The sequence below is a fragment of the Cnephaeus nilssonii genome (assembly GCF_951640355.1).
Source record: "Cnephaeus nilssonii genome assembly, chromosome: 9".
In the NCBI taxonomy this organism is placed as follows: domain Eukaryota; kingdom Metazoa; phylum Chordata; class Mammalia; order Chiroptera; family Vespertilionidae; genus Cnephaeus; species Cnephaeus nilssonii.
Window position 1 is genome coordinate 82,160,549 of NC_137080.1, and position 17,012 is coordinate 82,177,560.

The 17,012-nt window shown below is 40.6% G+C and overlaps 1 protein-coding gene across 2 annotated transcripts; it reads left to right on the forward strand.

Annotated features, from left to right (window-relative positions):
- The first annotated feature begins 2,065 nt into the window (after positions 1 to 2,065).
- ENPP5 (ectonucleotide pyrophosphatase/phosphodiesterase family member 5) lies at positions 2,066 to 16,010 on the forward strand. Of its 2 annotated transcripts, none has more exons than XM_079780076.1 (4): positions 2,066 to 2,122; positions 6,572 to 7,435; positions 9,205 to 9,381; positions 14,706 to 16,010. In XM_079780076.1, exons 2-4 carry the CDS (start codon positions 6,607 to 6,609, stop codon positions 15,128 to 15,130), a joined length of 1,431 nt encoding a protein of 476 aa, XP_079636202.1. In that variant the 5' UTR covers positions 2,066 to 2,122; positions 6,572 to 6,606; the 3' UTR covers positions 15,131 to 16,010. The 2 variants fall into 2 exon arrangements, with proteins under 2 accessions (XP_079636202.1, XP_079636201.1); XM_079780075.1 differs by having other exon boundaries at positions 2,076 to 2,264.
- The last annotated feature ends 1,002 nt before the right edge of the window (positions 16,011 to 17,012 follow it).

Genomic DNA, 17,012 nt, shown 5'->3' on the forward strand with positions numbered 1-17,012 from the left:
CTTCTCTCACTCCATTATTCAGAAAAATATTACCAGCTCGGTGATGATTATATTAGTTCAATAATATAAAATAAAGGAAGAGCTATAGTCAACATCAATTTATGCTACCATGATTTGCTGAGTAGTTATTGCAATTGGACAGAAAATGGGGCAACATGTGGGGCAGGAGGGCTGGTACAGAGTAAGCAGGATTCCATGTTTTTACAATCATTCCTTTAGCTATACTTTTTAAGCTAGATTTTTTTTCTCCATTAGGGACATGAGTTATATAACAAACTTACCAGTTGAACACTAAATATCATTTTATGGAGATCTGGAAAGTGTGTCTGGCACTCACTGAGCCCCCGGGGAGTCATTTTCCGAGTTCGGTACTGTGGTTAACAGCTGCGCCATCCTATTTCACAGGGGTGGCTGGAGAATACAATCGTGCCCTCCAGAAAAGGTTTGCAAAGCAGGGCAGAGTGTCATCTGAACAGAGGCCAACATGTTCAGCGGCCCGTGTAAAAGGCCTGTTCCCCCTACTTCTGTTCTCCAATCAGCATAAGCTGTTCTTTGAGAGTTTGGGGAGAACATAGGGTTGACCTATTTTGGGGGGTGAAGGAGTTACAATATTGGACCACCCGTTCCAAGTTTGGGCGATTTCAAAGGACAGGGCTTTCGAGATTTGGAACAACCTGTACAACTTCATCATCACTGTGTCCACATAAACACAGAAACCAGCCTCCCTTTTAATCCCCATCCCACGTGTGTTAAACTATAAACTCAAGTAGTCACAAATAAAAGGCCCCCACAGAGTGCCCCAATGCCCTGTGGGCTAGTATGATACAATCGGAAGTGAGCTGATGGGGTAGGAACTCTCCCCTCCATAAGAAATAGAGAGAAAGGGAAAAAACTATGACCAAAATGTTTGTCTCATTTAACTCAGTATCAACAGGAATGTCTATGCATTTTACAGCTCCAGTTTACCAGACAGGGAGCATGAACAACAGACAGAGCAGCCAAAGCCACTGGGTTTGCTCTCTGTTTTATGGGCTAATTAGATGTTGAAATTTAAGTTGTGACATTCTTTAAGGCCTTATTGCCCATTGCAGGGTGGTCAGAATCAGGCCCAGAAGTTGTATAGGTGTAACAAATCCTTTCAGGGGAGCTCAAAATCACTGCTACAATCTATGGTAATTATAGTTGGCATCAAACTGGCAAACTGTGCACATGCCCACCGCACTCCCGCCGGCCTAAAAATAGCATGGATTACCAACAAACTTGAAAAATTAATTCACTACAGTAAAGGAACAGAAGGAACAGTGCCAACGAAGACTTCCCGAAAGTGAAATAGGACCTGGAGTTCAGAGCTTTCTCAGTCATTTGGAAACAAAGCTGGAAACAGAGCCAGGAGCCCAGGTCAACTATCAGAGTAGCTGTTGCCCCACTCCCTGTGCAAACTAGCCTAATCCTGAACCCGGCGTGATTCAATCCGTTCATTCTCAGGTGCCTCGCTACTGCAGATCCCCGAGACCTCCTATCGCAAAAACCTGGACAACAAACATTGGGGCTGGAGAACTGGCTGAAATAAATCCTAGATTTTAAATTAAATGTATGTGAAGTAAAGCAGCTACCAACACCAAGTAAAAAGAATGAGAGAAAATTTAAACGTCCTAACGACATCCTGCGGTGTTCCTCAGAGCAAAGCCGGGGTATGGCGTCACCGACCAATTTGTGATAAGAAAAAAACACACCACCCCCCGAAAAACAAACAAACAAACAAACAAACAAAAAAACACTTAAGAGAACAGGTAAGAAAATAAAAGTCGCTTTTAATAAAAATAGTATAATCTCTGCATCCCTGACTACAGAAAAGGCACGCTAAGCAAAGCAGGGGTCCTCTTCCCCGCCCCTCCGGCCTCCCAGCTGGGCCCGCTCCGGCTTTCAGCTCCAGTCGGCTCCTGCCCCCTCCGCCCTCCAAACCCAGGCAGCACCGCCCACTCCCGCTGATTGACAGGGGCTGCAGCGACTCCCAGGAACCCGTCAACAGGGTATCTCTACCGGAGCCAATGAAAGCCAAGGGGCGGAGCCGGCGGCCTGGACGCGGTGCTGGTCAGGTGCTCCGCGCTGAGGTTGCGTGCAGGTGAGCGGCTGCGGGTTCAAGGGGTCCCCCAGGCTCCCGCCACCCTCCCCGCTGTTGCCCCCGGTGTGAGGAAGGGAGCCCCGTCCAGATCCTGCCTCCCGTTTCCCCAAACCGATGCGGACGGACCGGGTCGTTGCGGAAGGTACGAGTCCAGGGAAGTGGGCGGCTTGCCTTCTGGTGACCCTGTGAGCTCTCGGTGGATCCCCAAAAGAGCCCCCAATGCGCGCACACAGCCCACGTCGGGGCATCCGCAGGCCTCGGGGGGCGTGCCCTACGCCGCGACCCTTCCCCTGGACGAGGGTGGAACGCCAGTGGAGGCCATGGGGCGACGCCTCACCCTCTTCTTGATGTCGATTCACCTGCTCCTCCTCCACTGTCCCTCTTCTTCGCGTTTCTTGGCGCCCCTACCCTCCAGGTTTCCAAGGCTGTCTGTGGGGGCAGGGTTGGAGGGGAGAGGAATCGGAAAGCGGCCCAGTGAAATTTGGACCCAGAGGTAGGGATTCCGCCGCCCTGTGCAGCATTTCATGCATGAAAAAAGAAAAATCTGAGATGTCGCTCATCCCACCCCCGTCTCTCTGTTTGCTCTGTGTCATGGAGGTGAGAATGTCGGTTCTGCTTTTCAAACATTCCTGTGCTTTAGGCAACACTTAGCCTTTGTTTGTTTTCCTTTGTCCCGAGAAAGCAGTTCTTTCCTGCTTGCCACGGTTACTGAATGAATTTACTTAGAGGAAAATCAGGTGTTTCGCGTAGTTGATTTTTTTTTTTTAGGTTTAAATTATGTTTGTTTATATTAGCCTTCCTTGTGTTAGGACGGTGTTGGAAAAGGGAGAAAGAGGAAGGAACCACCATCCTCATCTACATATGTTAGTAAATATATTTGCAGTTTCTTATTGGAACTGATGTTTAATGTCCCTTCCAGAAGAGGAAACACTATTGCCATTTGAAAAATAGTTTTAAAATTTAATTTTGAATCATTGTCTGGAGCCCTATGCCTCAGACAATTTCAGTTTAACTAATTTAGTTCTCTGTATGGTAAAATCATGTTTAAAAAGCAAACAAAATAGAATTACTGCATCTACAAAGAAAGCAAGTATGCCAAGAAGTTTTTATGTACCTATAGCTCTAATATAGCAAGGCAAGACAGGTTCGTTTTTTGAGGTTTAAACATGTCTTCAATAATTCAAATTAGGAAGATGTCAAAGCTGAATTCAAGAGATTTCTTGGCACAAAGTATGGTTAGATCCAATTTTTGGTGGGCTTACAAAACCTTCATGCAAGAATGGACTGGAAAGGGGGAGAACAAAAAATCCTTGCTTGATTTTGCAAGCCCAATGAGAACCAACAAAATTTACATATGTATTATTTATCTACATTGCCTCTTATTAGCTTTCTTGAATAAAAGCTTTTTGGCTGGCGATGATGTGGAGAAAAGGGAACCCTAGTACACTGCTGGTGGGAATGCAGATTGGTGCGGCCATTATGGAAAACAGTATGGAGTTTCCTCAGAAAATTAAATACGGAACTGCCATTTGACCCAGTGATCCCACTTCTAGGAATAGGTCCTAAGAAACCCGAAACACCAATCAGAAAGAATTGTATGCACCCCTATGTTCATAGCAGCACAATTTACAATCGCTAAGATCTGCAAACAGCCCTAATGCCCATCAGTAGATGAGTGGATAAAAAAAAAGCTGTGGTACATGGAATACTATGCAGCAGTAAAAAAAGAAGAATCTCTTACCCTTTGAGTCATCATGGAGGGACCTGGAGAGTATCATGCTAAGTGAAATAAGTGAGTCAGAGAAAGACAAGTATCACATGATCTCACTCATATGTGGAATCTAAGCAACAAACTGATGAACAGAGTGGATCCAGAGACATGGAAGCATGGAAAAGAGTGCGGAATCTTGGAGGGAATGGGGGAGGGCCGGTGGGTGGGAAGTAATCAATCAAGAACGTGTATGCATATATGTATGGCTCTTGGACACAGAAAATGGGGTGGTGAGGGTCTGGGGTGGGGGCGGGGCGGGCTGGAAGGGGGAAAAGGAAGCTTTTAGAAATAATATGCAGTTTAAAAAAACAACAGACCAACAACCTTGGTCCAAAGAGATTATTTAATCTTATCAGTTATAAGATTAAATGTTAACAAATTTTGACATTAGGAAGGTAAGCATCTGAATAGACACTTCTCCAATAGACATAAGAATAGATGCTCAACATCACTAATCATCAGAGAAATGCAAATTAAAACCACAATGAGATATCATGTCACACCTGTCAGTATGGCTTCATCAATAAATCAAACAAGTGTTGGCAAGTATGTGGAGAAAAGGGAACCCTTGTGCACTGTTGGTGGGAATGCAGATTGGTGCATCCACAGAAGAAAGCAGCATGGAGTTACCTCAAAAAATGAAAAATGGCCCCACAGGTGTGGCTCAGGGGTTGAGTGTCTGCCTATGAACCAGGAAGTCACTGTGTGAGTCCAGGTCAGGGCATAAGCCTGGGTTTTGAGATTCCTGGTTGGGGGTTGGGGGGTAGAGGGGGCGGGGAGGAGGGCGTGCAGGAGGCAGCTAATCAATGATTCTCTCTCATCACTGATGTTTCTATCTATCTCTGTCCCTCTCCCTTTCTCTCTTAAATCAATAAAAATATATTGTTTAAAAAATGAAAAAATAGAACTGCCTTATGACCCAGCAATTCCCCTTTTGGGAATTTATCCGAAGAAAGCTGAAACACTAATATGAAAGAATATATGCACTCCTATGTTCATTGCAGTGTTATATACGATAACCAAGATTTTGAAGCAGCCCAAGTTTCCATCAGTAGATGAGTGGATAAAATAGCTGTAGTACACTTAGGCAATTGAATGCTATTGTGCAGTAAAAAGGAAAAAAAATTTACCCTTTGTGATAGCATGGATAGACCTGGAGAACATTATGCTAAGTGAAATAAGCCAATCAGAGAAAGACAAATACCATATAATTTCACTCATATGTGGAATTTAATGAACAAACTGGACTAACAAGCAAAATAAAGACAGGTCATAGATAAAGAGCATGCAGATAGCTCTGGTATGTGTGTGTGAGGGGCTGGGGGTGTAAGTGGGGAGGGATTTGGGGTGGTAGTGGAGGGATTGAGAAAAAAAAGAACTCATGCACAATGTGATTGTGGGGAGGAAAGGGGCAGGTGAAGGTGGAAGAGGGTATAGGGATAAAAGGTGATTGGGGAAAAAATAAAATAAATATGGAAATACCTACTAAAAATATGTTTCTGTTTATATTTAGTTTAGAATCTAATTGTTTAAACAAGGCTATGATTTGATTATTAATAAATGAAGACGGATTACATTTCACAAATATATTTGAATATCACAAATTTTATGTCTCTCTTCAAGAAACCAAGTTAATGTATTTTCTTCTCTCTCTAGTAACATCTCTAACCATGATGAACCAAACATAAGGCTTTGGCTTTGTAAAAATTTTTATATACTTACTGATTTTAGGGGGGATGAGAGAAAGAAAGAAACATTGATTTATTGGTCTACTTATTTATGCATTCATTGGTTGATTCTTGTCTGTACCCTGACCAGGGATCAAACTTGCAACCTTGGCATATTGAGATGACATGCTAACCAACTGAACTACCCTGCCAGGGCAGGCTTTGGCTTTGGAAAAAACAAATACACACACACACACACACACACACACACACACACACACACACACTGAGTGGAGTGGCCAGATCATTATGATCTCTGAACGCATAATAATCTGGCCACTCAATGTCTATCCTATATAATAAAAGGCTAATATGCAAATTGTCCCCTTGACCAGGAGTTCCACCAGCAGGCAGTCTGGCCAACCACCCATGTCCCCTCCCCCTGGCCAGGCTGGCCGGACCCCACCCATGCACACATTCATGCAGTGGGCCTCTAATATATATATGTACATATACACACACACACACACTGAGTGGCCAGATTATTATGCATTCAGAGATCATAATAATCTGGCCACTCAGTGTATATTCTAAAGCATTATTATTGGGTTTGCCAACAGTACTTTCTTGTTTCTAGGTTCCTATAGTAGGTCTAATAATGATAAATATGTTCATAGGTATTTGACTGTGAGAAGTTTGAGTCAACCTAAAAATGTTTCTGAAAAGTTGTATGTAAAGTATATCATATATTTAAGTGATGTTTGGGAACCTATTTAAATAATTCCTTTGAGGAATATTTTGATTCTTGATAAATTCTTGGAAAGTAAAACAGTTTCTAATGCAGCTAAACTTCTTAACTTTATTACTCAGGTCTCTTGTTTAAGATGGAGTTCTGTAACGTAATCCTTGCAGGCTGCGATTTATAACTGGGATTACTCAGCACCATCACTCTCCGTTTTGAGTAAAGAATATAAAACTAAATTAGCTTCTATATGTTTTTTTCTTGTACAGATTATCTTATGCTGAACTGATCAAGTACTTTGAAAATGACTTCAAAACTCCTCTGCGCAGCCTTCATACTTGCTGCATTAACGCTTTCAATTACATTTTCTCTCCAGCCAGATCAGCAAAAGGTCCTACTAGTTTCATTTGATGGATTCCGTTGGGATTACTTATATAGAGTTCCAACGCCTCATTTTCATTATGTTATGAAATACGGTGTTCATGTGAAGCAAGTTACTAATATTTTTATTACAAAGACCTACCCTAACCATTATACCTTGGTAACTGGCCTCTTTGCAGAGAATCATGGGATTGTTGCCAATGACATGTTTGATCCTATTCTGAACAAATCTTTCTCCTTGGATAACATGAATATTTATGATTCTGAGTTTTGGGAAGAAGCAACACCAATATGGATCACAAATCAGAGGGCTGGACATACCAGTGGTGCAGCCATGTGGCCCGGCACGGATGTGAAAATCCATGAGAGCTTTCCTACTCACTACATGCTTTACAATGAGTCCGTTTCATTTGAAGAAAGAGTTGCCCAAATTATCGAATGGTTTACATCAAAAGAGCCCATCAATCTTGGTCTTCTCTATTGGGAAGACCCCGACGACATGGGCCACCATTTGGGACCTGACAGTCCACTCATGGGGCCTGTCATCTCAGATATTGACAACAAGTTAGGATACCTTATACAAATGCTGAAAAAGGCAAACTTGTGGAACACTCTGAACCTAATTATCACAAGTGATCACGGAATGACCCAGTGTTCTGAGGAGAGGGTGATAGAACTCGACCAGTATCTGGATAAAGACCTCTACCTGCTGATTGACCAGTCTCCAGTAGCAGCCATCCTGCCCAAAGAAGGTGAGTCTGATTTTTGGTCTGAGACCCAGTCTGCATAAACCCAGGGCCATTGAGTGGGGAATTTTTGCTTCTGTGCCTTTAAAGTATTCTTGCCTGTGTCATGGTAATATTCTGGAATTCACTCCTTAGATTCTGAAAAAAAAAAAAAAAAAATCCCCTTTTTTGTTGTTGTTGTTACTGAACCAAACTTGCCACACAAAGCACAATTTATTTGCCCCCAAATAAGGAGCCCCCGGGAAATAATTTCCAAAGCCATGGCTCCCCAAACTGGGGAGCCTCTGCTGTTATCCAGTCACTTCAGTGCATATTCATGATGGAAATTTTTGTCATAGTCTGTAAGGGTTGGTGTAGGGTAGGTGTGGGCGCAGTAGTAGGTCATGCCTCTTCATGCACCCCATGTTCAGAAAATGGTATCCAGGGCCCTCTCAGAAGTGGGAATTTCACGGTTATAATGAGCTCTTGGTTGCCTTAAGTTCATAATAGATGCCTTAACCTGTTTGAGCTGGTTCTTTCCTCATGTCCTTCAGCGGTGTCTGCAGGTGCTTACCTGGAGGCCTAGCTACTTCCTGGAAAATATGCTAACAAAATCTTTTTAATATGATGAAAGTTTCAGCCCCCTTCTCAGAGAAGTTGCAATGGGAAGATAGAAAAGGACTGATTTCATAGAAGCCCTAAAAGCCTTCCCCCCCCCCCTCTCTCTCTCTCTCTCTCTCCATATATATCTATCTATCTCCTTAGGACCCGCTTAATAGGGAAGCAGTGGAATGTAGGAAGGAGAAAGCTTTGGTCAACCTGAGATTTCATTTTCTTAACTATAAGTAAGGGAAGCAATAACAAGACCTTGAATTTTTAGAAATCTCTCCTCCAAGCCTCCTATCAGCCCTGTCACCAAATATTACGTCCCCAGATCACAATGTAAGACTGAGCAAGACTCGGACCAACTCGTCTGACTTCTTTATCAGCTCCTAGGGTTAGTCTAGGTCTCAAATGAGAGAACAGATTTGGAAAAGCTGTATACCTCCCGAATGAGAGTTCTATCCCTCACAGATCTCAGAGGATCATAGGAAATGGTGAATGTTAAAATAGGCATACGTGCCTGCACACAAACTTTTCAACAAATTCAATATGGAATAGCAAGTTTGTTGTTGTTTCAGAAAATCACATCAATTCCTCAGTTTTCCTTATAAAATTGGTGTGTGGAAGGCAGAGAGGAACCCCTACCAAATGGATTTGAATAACAAAGGAGTGCAGACAGTGCCCAAGTTTACTGCAGGTGAAGTACTTTTGCAAGACCTCCAGGGTTTTGAAGAACTTTTCTACTTTGCAGTCTGCTTCCCACCTTCACCTTGTCCTGTCCCAGTCCTCACCCTCCATTCCCCATATTTTCTTATCTAGAGAATCTCTACCTCTGCACTCATAACTAGCAGAATGCAACTCTTTGTTTTAGTTTGGGTGTTGCAGTATTACATGCATTGTATGTATGTTTAAGTTATTAAGAAATCTCAAATTAGAGATTTCAGGTTCTACAGAATCTCTTAATTGTATAAGGATAATTTACTTAGAACAGAAGATTATTTATTAGTCCCTTCTCCCCTCCCCCTTTTCCTACTCACGATTCCTCAAAAGGGATGAGAATTCTAAAGTGTCTAGCTAGCTTGTGACCTCAGTAGGGTGTGTGCATTGAATGACCTCTATTGCCATGATAGTTTCTTTGATTGTAGCAGTGAGTGTTTTGTTCTGAGTGTCTCTCCTTCTCCCTTCTCTTAAAGGTAAATTTGATGAAGTCTATGAGGCACTAGCTCATGCGCATCCTAATATGACTGTTTACAAAAAAGAAGAGATTCCAGAAAGATGGCATTACAAATACAACAACCGGGTTCAACCAATTATAGCAGTGGCTGACGAAGGGTGGTACATTTTACAGAATAAGTCGGACAGCCTTATGTGTGAGTATGTTACAGTTATTTCTCCCTATTCTGCATCGCTGTGTGCTAAAGTGGACGCGATGGATAATACAGCACTTTATTTGCTGGTTGAATAACTAGCTGGTGTTATATATTAATAGCAAAGTAAAGACTCAGACCAACTCTTGGGGCTTTAAAAAGAGGTAACCTCCTAAAAATGAAACATTTACTTCCCTTGAAGCCAGACCAAAAATATGCACAGTGACCTATACTGCTAATTATAAACATGATGTTCCTGAGAAAAACATAACTGAAATGTAATTGAATTATTTTCTCTGTTTTATATACTGGTTTGATTAGAATTTTTTAATTGATTTTAGAGAAAGGAAGGGGAAGAAAGAGAGAGAAATTTGTTGTTCCACTTATTTATGCATTTGTGGGTTGATTCTTTTTTTTTTATAAATTTCTTTATTGATTAAGGCATCACATATTTGTCCTCATCCCCCCATTCCCATCCCACACCCCTCCCCACGCATGCCCCCACACCCCTGTTGTCCTTAACCGCTGGTTAGGCTCAAATGCCTGCACACAAGTCCTTTGGTTGATCTCTCCCCTTTACCCCCACCCTCCCCTACCCTCCCTCTGAGGCCCGACAGTCTGATCCATGCCTCCTTGTTTCTGGGTCTGTTCTTGTTCATCAGTCTATGTTGTTCATTATTTCCCCTAGATGAGTGAGATCATGTGCTATTAGAAATACACTTATAAGAACCGAAAATGAGACAAGCAATAATGGTTATGCTGAAAGGCAAATGAATCAGTCTGTAGTGGGTTTCTTTCTGGGCCAACAGTTCTTTTGAGACCCAATTTCAATGTCCAACAGTTCCTTATGTGTACATGTCAGCACTGACATTACAGAAAAATATGGAACGCTTCACGAATTTGCATGTCATCCTTGCGCAGGGGCCATGCTAATCTTCTCTGTATCGTTTCAATTTTAGTATATGTGCTGCCGAAGCAAGCACTCATGGGTTGATTCTTGTATGTGTCCTAACCGGGGATTGTACTTGCACCCTTGGCATATTGGGGTTATGCTCTAACCATCTGAGCTACCGGGCCAAGGCCTGATTTCATTAGAATTTAAACTCTATTTTTTATTTGCAGTTATCAGTTTTCTAGTATTTTCTTCCCTTCTTTCTGGTTCTACCAAATGTAGGTCAACTTTGCTTTATACCTTGGAAACATTTCTAAAAAGAAGTTAATGTGTCATGTAAAATAATATATCAAGATGTGTTTTCCTAATACCTCATGATATAATTTTGGAGCTATTGCCTCTGTATAAATTCAGAATATAATGGAAGTTCCATTTAAAATTCAAACATGCAAAATAAGGCACTTTCTGCCATCCTTAATGTGTAATTTTCTCTTATATTGTTTAACAAGCTAGCCAAATGGAAAAGCCATCCGCAGAATTTTACTCATCTCCGTTGTGTCTGTCATTTGCAATTTGCTCTCAAGCTCCCTGCTCTTTTCCGTCTCTGTTTTGTATCACCAGTCACTGACCCCTAAAGACTAAATTCCCCAGTTCCTTTGCGAACTGGTTTCTGGTGAGGTTTGACCAATAGAACACCCTGACAGGAGTTTGGAAGCCAGGGTATTTGTTCCCTACTCTCTGCCTCAGGCTGTGTCTCTAACAATGGGTTCATTTCCTCGGTGATCCCAGCTCCCAACTATCTCTATGACCTCAGCTCTGACTAAGTAGCCCTGGCTTTTGGGCTCTGGTAAAACCAACCACCTCTTCCTCTGTCCCTCCAGCCCTGGGCCCTGTAGGAGTTTCCACTGTCTAACACTGGATAACCTCACCATCTCATGTTTGATGTGTTCAACACTTTCATAACTAGTCCCCATATTTTTTTTTTAAATATATTTCTTTATTGATTTCAGAGAGGAAGGGAGAGGGAGAGAGAGAGAAACATCAATGATGAGAATGATTGATCGGCTGCCTCCAGCACGTCCCCCACTGGGGATTGAGACCGAAACTCAGGCATGTGCCCTTGGCCGGAATTGAACCCGGGACCCTTCAGTCCGCAGGCCAACTTTCTATCCACTGAGCCAAACCATCCAGGGCACTAGTCCCCATATTAAACCCCCTCTGTTGGACTACCTGGCATGGGCTTCCTGGTGGATCTCTATATTAACACGCACTCCTGATCAGTTGTCAGTTCACTGGGATTTGTTTCTACTCCGTTACTTGAATGTTGAAGGATCCACATTGTGTCAAACTATCTAGAAATGCTGTTTGGGTTATTGGTCCTTGATATATATAACAGATGTACAAAAATGGCCCTTTAGGTAGAACTAGGTTCCTGTCATCTTTATTGATGAAAAGAAAAGCAGTTGCCTGTCAATGGCACTTGTATACATAATTCATAGTGAATTCTAAAAAATTCAAAACTCCAACAGATTCTATGCCATTCTGTAATCTTTACATATACATGGTTCCTGGTTCTTAAAACTGGTTTTACATACAGATAATGATCTGTAAACCAATATTTAATGATATGAGAGGGACCATTTTAAGAAGGCCTTTAGAAATAATTTATTTGGCCTTTATATGTTCAGATAGTCTGTAGTGTGCAGTTAGCGCTTATGTTAGAAGGGTCACTCAAAACTTTGCAGTTAGCATGAATTTAAGGGACCCTCTGGAAATTTGGTTTGGTGAACTACAATTACACAATAGATTGGTCACACCTATTTTTGACAGGAAACCTTAATAATGTTCCTATTTATATTAAATTGTGTCCATTTATTCACAAAATAATTAAATATTGACCACTACAGTTCTTCTCAGTCGGAGTTCCACAAGAGATTAAGCCCTTATGTTCAAAAGCAGAGGTTCTCAAAGTGCATTCCCTGGAACAGCAGCATCCAAATTACCTGCAAATTTGTTAGAAATGCAAATTCTTGAACGCAACCCAGACCTACTTTATTAGAAACTGTAAGGGCATAGCCCAGCAATCTGTGTTTTTACACTCCCCCCTGGGAGTCTCAGTTTACATTGAAGCTGGAGAAGCACTGCCCTTAGGCATCCATTATTAAATATTACCTACTGGACCAAGCATTTATGGTAGGGCTTCCACTACAGAACAAAGTCCCTATTCATGGGAAAGATTTTGTAAGTCATAATGATTTCATTTCAAATCCAATTTTCTAATAAGTGGGATATGAGAAAAATTACCTTTGTCTTTATGACTGAGAGTCTAGATCCCAACTTCTTACAGAAATGAACAGAACAATCATCCGATCAATTACAAATTCTATAATGGCATACTTCCCAATGTTGATGTTATCAATTCAGTAGAATAGCATAGTTTACCCTGTCAAGTGATTACAGATGATTACATAAAGCCAGCATTATTTTTACTTGAGTGAACACAAAAGAACCATGGCATTTAGAAAGACTTCTTTTGGTAGATTTGGAATTGCTCTAAGGAGATGACTAAGGATCAATCAGTTTGTGACTTTCAGAAAAATTGATTTAAGATTGTTTTTTAAAATGTTATGTTCCTGTTTGCATATTTCCTGATAGCAATATAGGTACTAGAGATTGATTTGCTAGTCATTGTCCTCACCACCTTTAAAATAAAGCCGGTCGGTTTTCTTAGGTTGCCATCTTATCAACAGTAGCTCCTTCTCCTTTGCACCCTGATACCATGCTAATAAGCACAAGTGCCTTTAAATGCAGATTTTAGCCCTGGCTGGTGTGGCTCAGTAATTAGAGCGTCAACCCACGCACCAAAGGATCATGGGTTCTGTTCCTAATCAAGGGCATGTACCTGGGTTGCAGGTTCAATCCCCAGTCCCAGCTGGGACACATATGGGAGGCAACCAATTGATGTGTCTCTCTCACATTGATATTTCTCTCTCTCTCTTCCTTCTCCCTCCCTTCCACTCTCAAAAAAAAAAAAAAAAAAATCAATGGGAAAAATATCCTCAGGTGAGGATTAATAAAATGCAGCTTTTATTGTAGGGAATATACTCAACAATATTGTAATAACTATCTATGGTTCCAGGTGGGCACTGGAATTATTGGAGGGAACACTTTATAACCTAAATGAAAGTCTAGCCACTATGCTGCACACCTGAAACTGATACAAAAAAAGGTGTTGAATGCAAACTATAATTGCACAATAAAATAAAAAATTGCAATGCCATTCACAAAAATAAAATAAATTATAAATAAAGTGCAGCTTTTATTATGCAGGAGTTTTCTTTTTCTTTTCTTTTTTATTTGTTTTGGGACTATATTTATTTATTTTTATTTTTTTATTTTTTTAAATTTCTTTATTGATTAAGGCATCACATATTTGTCCTCATCCCCTCATTCCCATCCCACACCCCTCCCCACAGATGCCCCCCCCCCCCCCCCCTGTTATCATTAACCGCTGGTTAGGCTCATATGCTTGCACACAAGTCCTTTGGTTGATCTCTCCCCTTTACCACCACCCTCCCTCTGAGGCCCGACAGTCTGATCCATGCCTCCTTGTTTCTGGGTCTGTTCTTGTTCATCTGTCTATGTTGTTCATTATTTCCCCTAGATGAGTGAGATCATATGCTATTAGAAATACACTTATAAGAACTGAAAATGAGACAAGCAATAATGGTTATGGCGACAGGCAAATGAATCAGTCTGTAGTAAGTTTCTTTCTGGGATATGCAGGAGTTTTCATCATTGAGTTTTGTATCACTTGGTAAGTCTGAAGACTCAAGTTTTTCTTTACTTGTATCCATACTTAGGCACACAGTACTACTAAGTTAGATCCTGATCTGAACCTCGAAAGTCAAAATTTTACCCTCAAGTCCTGACTAGTTTTTCCATAGTGGATTGGAAGTGTAACTAGAGGTTTGATTTTTGGGGTGTCTTTTTCTCTATCTCTTGCTTTTCTTGTTTTGTTAGTAACTGTGAATTTATTGTCTTCATGTCTAAGAGCACCTTTATCTTTTACCTTTACAATAATCATTACAACATAGTAGGTACCTAACAAGTAGTTTACCTGCCACCAAAAAATAAATAAAAATCAGTTTCACTTTCTCTTGACTTGGCTCAGTTTTGCTCTTTACCCTTCATCCTCTGCTGCTCAAGGTCATCCTCTGTTGCTCAAGGTCGTACTGGCCTGAGAAAGCTGCCTTTTCATTTCCCAAAGTGAATTGTGATGTGGACAGCAGCAAAAATTGTTTGTAAAAGACTATTTTAAAAGTCAAATTGGATAGAGTTTGCATTTACTTGTTCAGACTTTGACAGTACAACAATTATTTCCATTTGAATGCCTGCTGGTTGGCTAACATTTTCATGCATTTTATCTTTACAGTAGGCAACCACGGTTATGACAATGCGCTAGCAGAAATGCATCCAATATTTTTAGCCCACGGTCCTGCCTTCAGAAAGAATTTCACAAAAGAAGCTATGAACTCCACAGATCTGTACCCACTGCTCTGCCACCTCCTCAGTATCCCCGCCATGCCACACAACGGGTCACTCAGGCGCGTCCAGGATCTGCTCAGTTCAACAGCTCCGAGGACAATGACTCACACACAGAGCCCTCCACCCCACCATGGTAGTGGCAAGCCAGGAGAACACGAGCAAGAGTCAAACGCTTATTTCATAGGGGTCTCTCTCGGTAGCGTTATAGTTATTGTTTTTTTTATAACTTTCTTTAAACATTTAATTCGCAGTCAAATACCTGCCTTACCAGATATGCAGGCTGAAATAGCTCAACCATTATTACAAGCCTGATGCTACTTAGAAGTGGAAATTGAGCAATTATGTCAGTGTTTAAAGGTTTCAAATTCTAGGAAACCACCTTGAGACATTTGCACAGGCCCGAAATCAGTTACATACATATTCAGGCACAGTCTTTCTCACACACACACACACACGGACCAAAATACACATACCTGCAAAGGATTCCAGATGTGGAAGTATGTTTCCATTGTCCTGTCTGGCGTAGGCAGAGAGAAGATCCTGCTTTATTTGGACTTGGCACATATAATGTATATATTTAGCAACTTTGCACTATTTAAAGTACCTTATATGTTGCACTTTAAGTTTCAGTCCTGATGGGTACTTTTATGTGAAATGCACTTTCTTGACAAGTATGTCTTATAACTTGGTTGCAAAAGACAACTTTTTACCCCGTGTCACAGAATACTTGTCATTCAAACTGAATGAAGTTTCGGATCATTCCCCAATAATGTGGAAATGTACTTAAATTTAGTTTGCTGGAGAGCAAGAAGAAATTGAAAACTGTTGAAAATTAAATGGGACCACCTTTGTGTTTTGAATTTTGGAGAGACTGCATTCCTACCAGCAGGATGTATCTGGGCATTCATTGTCCTATTTCTTTCCAAAGGACTTGGGTTTTCATTTTATTTCCCCCCGCCCCCCCCCCCCCCCAAAAAAAATCAATTACTGGCAGATTCATACTAAACATATTATTTGTCATAAAATTCATTGTTGCTATTTCCTGGTTGGTCATTTTACTCTGATGTTTTGTAACACTGTGAATATCCATTCCTTTTTCTTTGGTCCAGCATTGGTCCAAGTATTAGAGATGGGCATCAGCTCAGCAATGTTTTCTCTTGTTCTATAATTATTTGCTTGTTTGGAAACTAAATCGTTAATTACATTAAAATCAAATTAGATAAAACAATGTTTGTTTTATTCCTGGTAACCTATAGTAACAGAGCACAAGCATCTTTTAGATGTGAATATTTGAAGATGCAGAATTAGCCTAAACTCTATTAGGTAAAATGTATGGGCCCTAGAAAATATTGTGATTTATGTGTAAATATACACCAACTGGCTAAATAGGAAAAATGGGAAATGTATTTCAGAAAGAAAGGATAAATTAGATGTAGAGAACAAAAGTGGCAGAGTTAAAAATACAATTGAATTTAAGTGCTTCCTAAAATGAGGTGGGAGAATTATTTCTCAATGCCAATAAAAAATGTTAGCACCTCATTCTCATTTCATAGAACCTCTTAATAGGATAGAATGGAATCACTGGAAATGTACCATAGATTTAAAAGCTAAGAAGTTAAATGGTAGGTAACAAACTCAAGACGTCTAAACTCCAGATTAAAGATCTTAGAAACGAGACAGGTCACGATGGCTCGCTTTGCATTGTAGCTATGAACTTACCTGCATTACTGAGATGCCAATATAACAACTGAAAGAAATTGGTCTGTTTAAAAGCATTACTACTCAAGTGCTACCTGTACATTAAATCAGTACCATTAAATTCACTTTAGAAAGTGCTGTTAACCTTAGTAGTAAGAAGAAAGTAAATTCTGTAACTTGGATGAAATTACTAAAATTCTGATGGAAGATTTGATTATTGTTTCTTTTATTTACAGATACTTACTGTCCTGTAAAATATCAGCAGGAGTTTACTTGAAGGAAAATAAAATTATAGTTTGCTGTGAAAAATCTAGTCATCATCGTCCTTTGATAGCTTTTTTGTTTTTGGTTTTACCTGCATGTCTTCATGGCCATACTTTATATGCAGTTAACAAAAATGAGTAGAAATGAAGTTTAGACTAGTTAACTAATTGTAAATTCGATTCTTTAACAGGTCAGAGGGATGAAGTGCCTTCACCCCACCATTTTTGCTCAA

What these genes read in the sequence shown, in the direction of transcription:
- ENPP5 (XM_079780076.1), top strand. Translation starts at nt 6,607, where the DNA reads ATGACTTCAAAACTCCTCTGCGCAGCCTTCATACTTGCTGCATTAACG. An exon ending in AGCCATCCTGCCCAAAGAAG is followed by an intron (nt 7,436 to 9,204) that starts GTGAGTCTGATT and finishes CTTCTCTTAAAG; the next exon opens with GTAAATTTGATGAAGTCTAT. An exon ending in TAAGTCGGACAGCCTTATGT is followed by an intron (nt 9,382 to 14,705) that starts GTGAGTATGTTA and finishes TTATCTTTACAG; the next exon opens with TAGGCAACCACGGTTATGAC.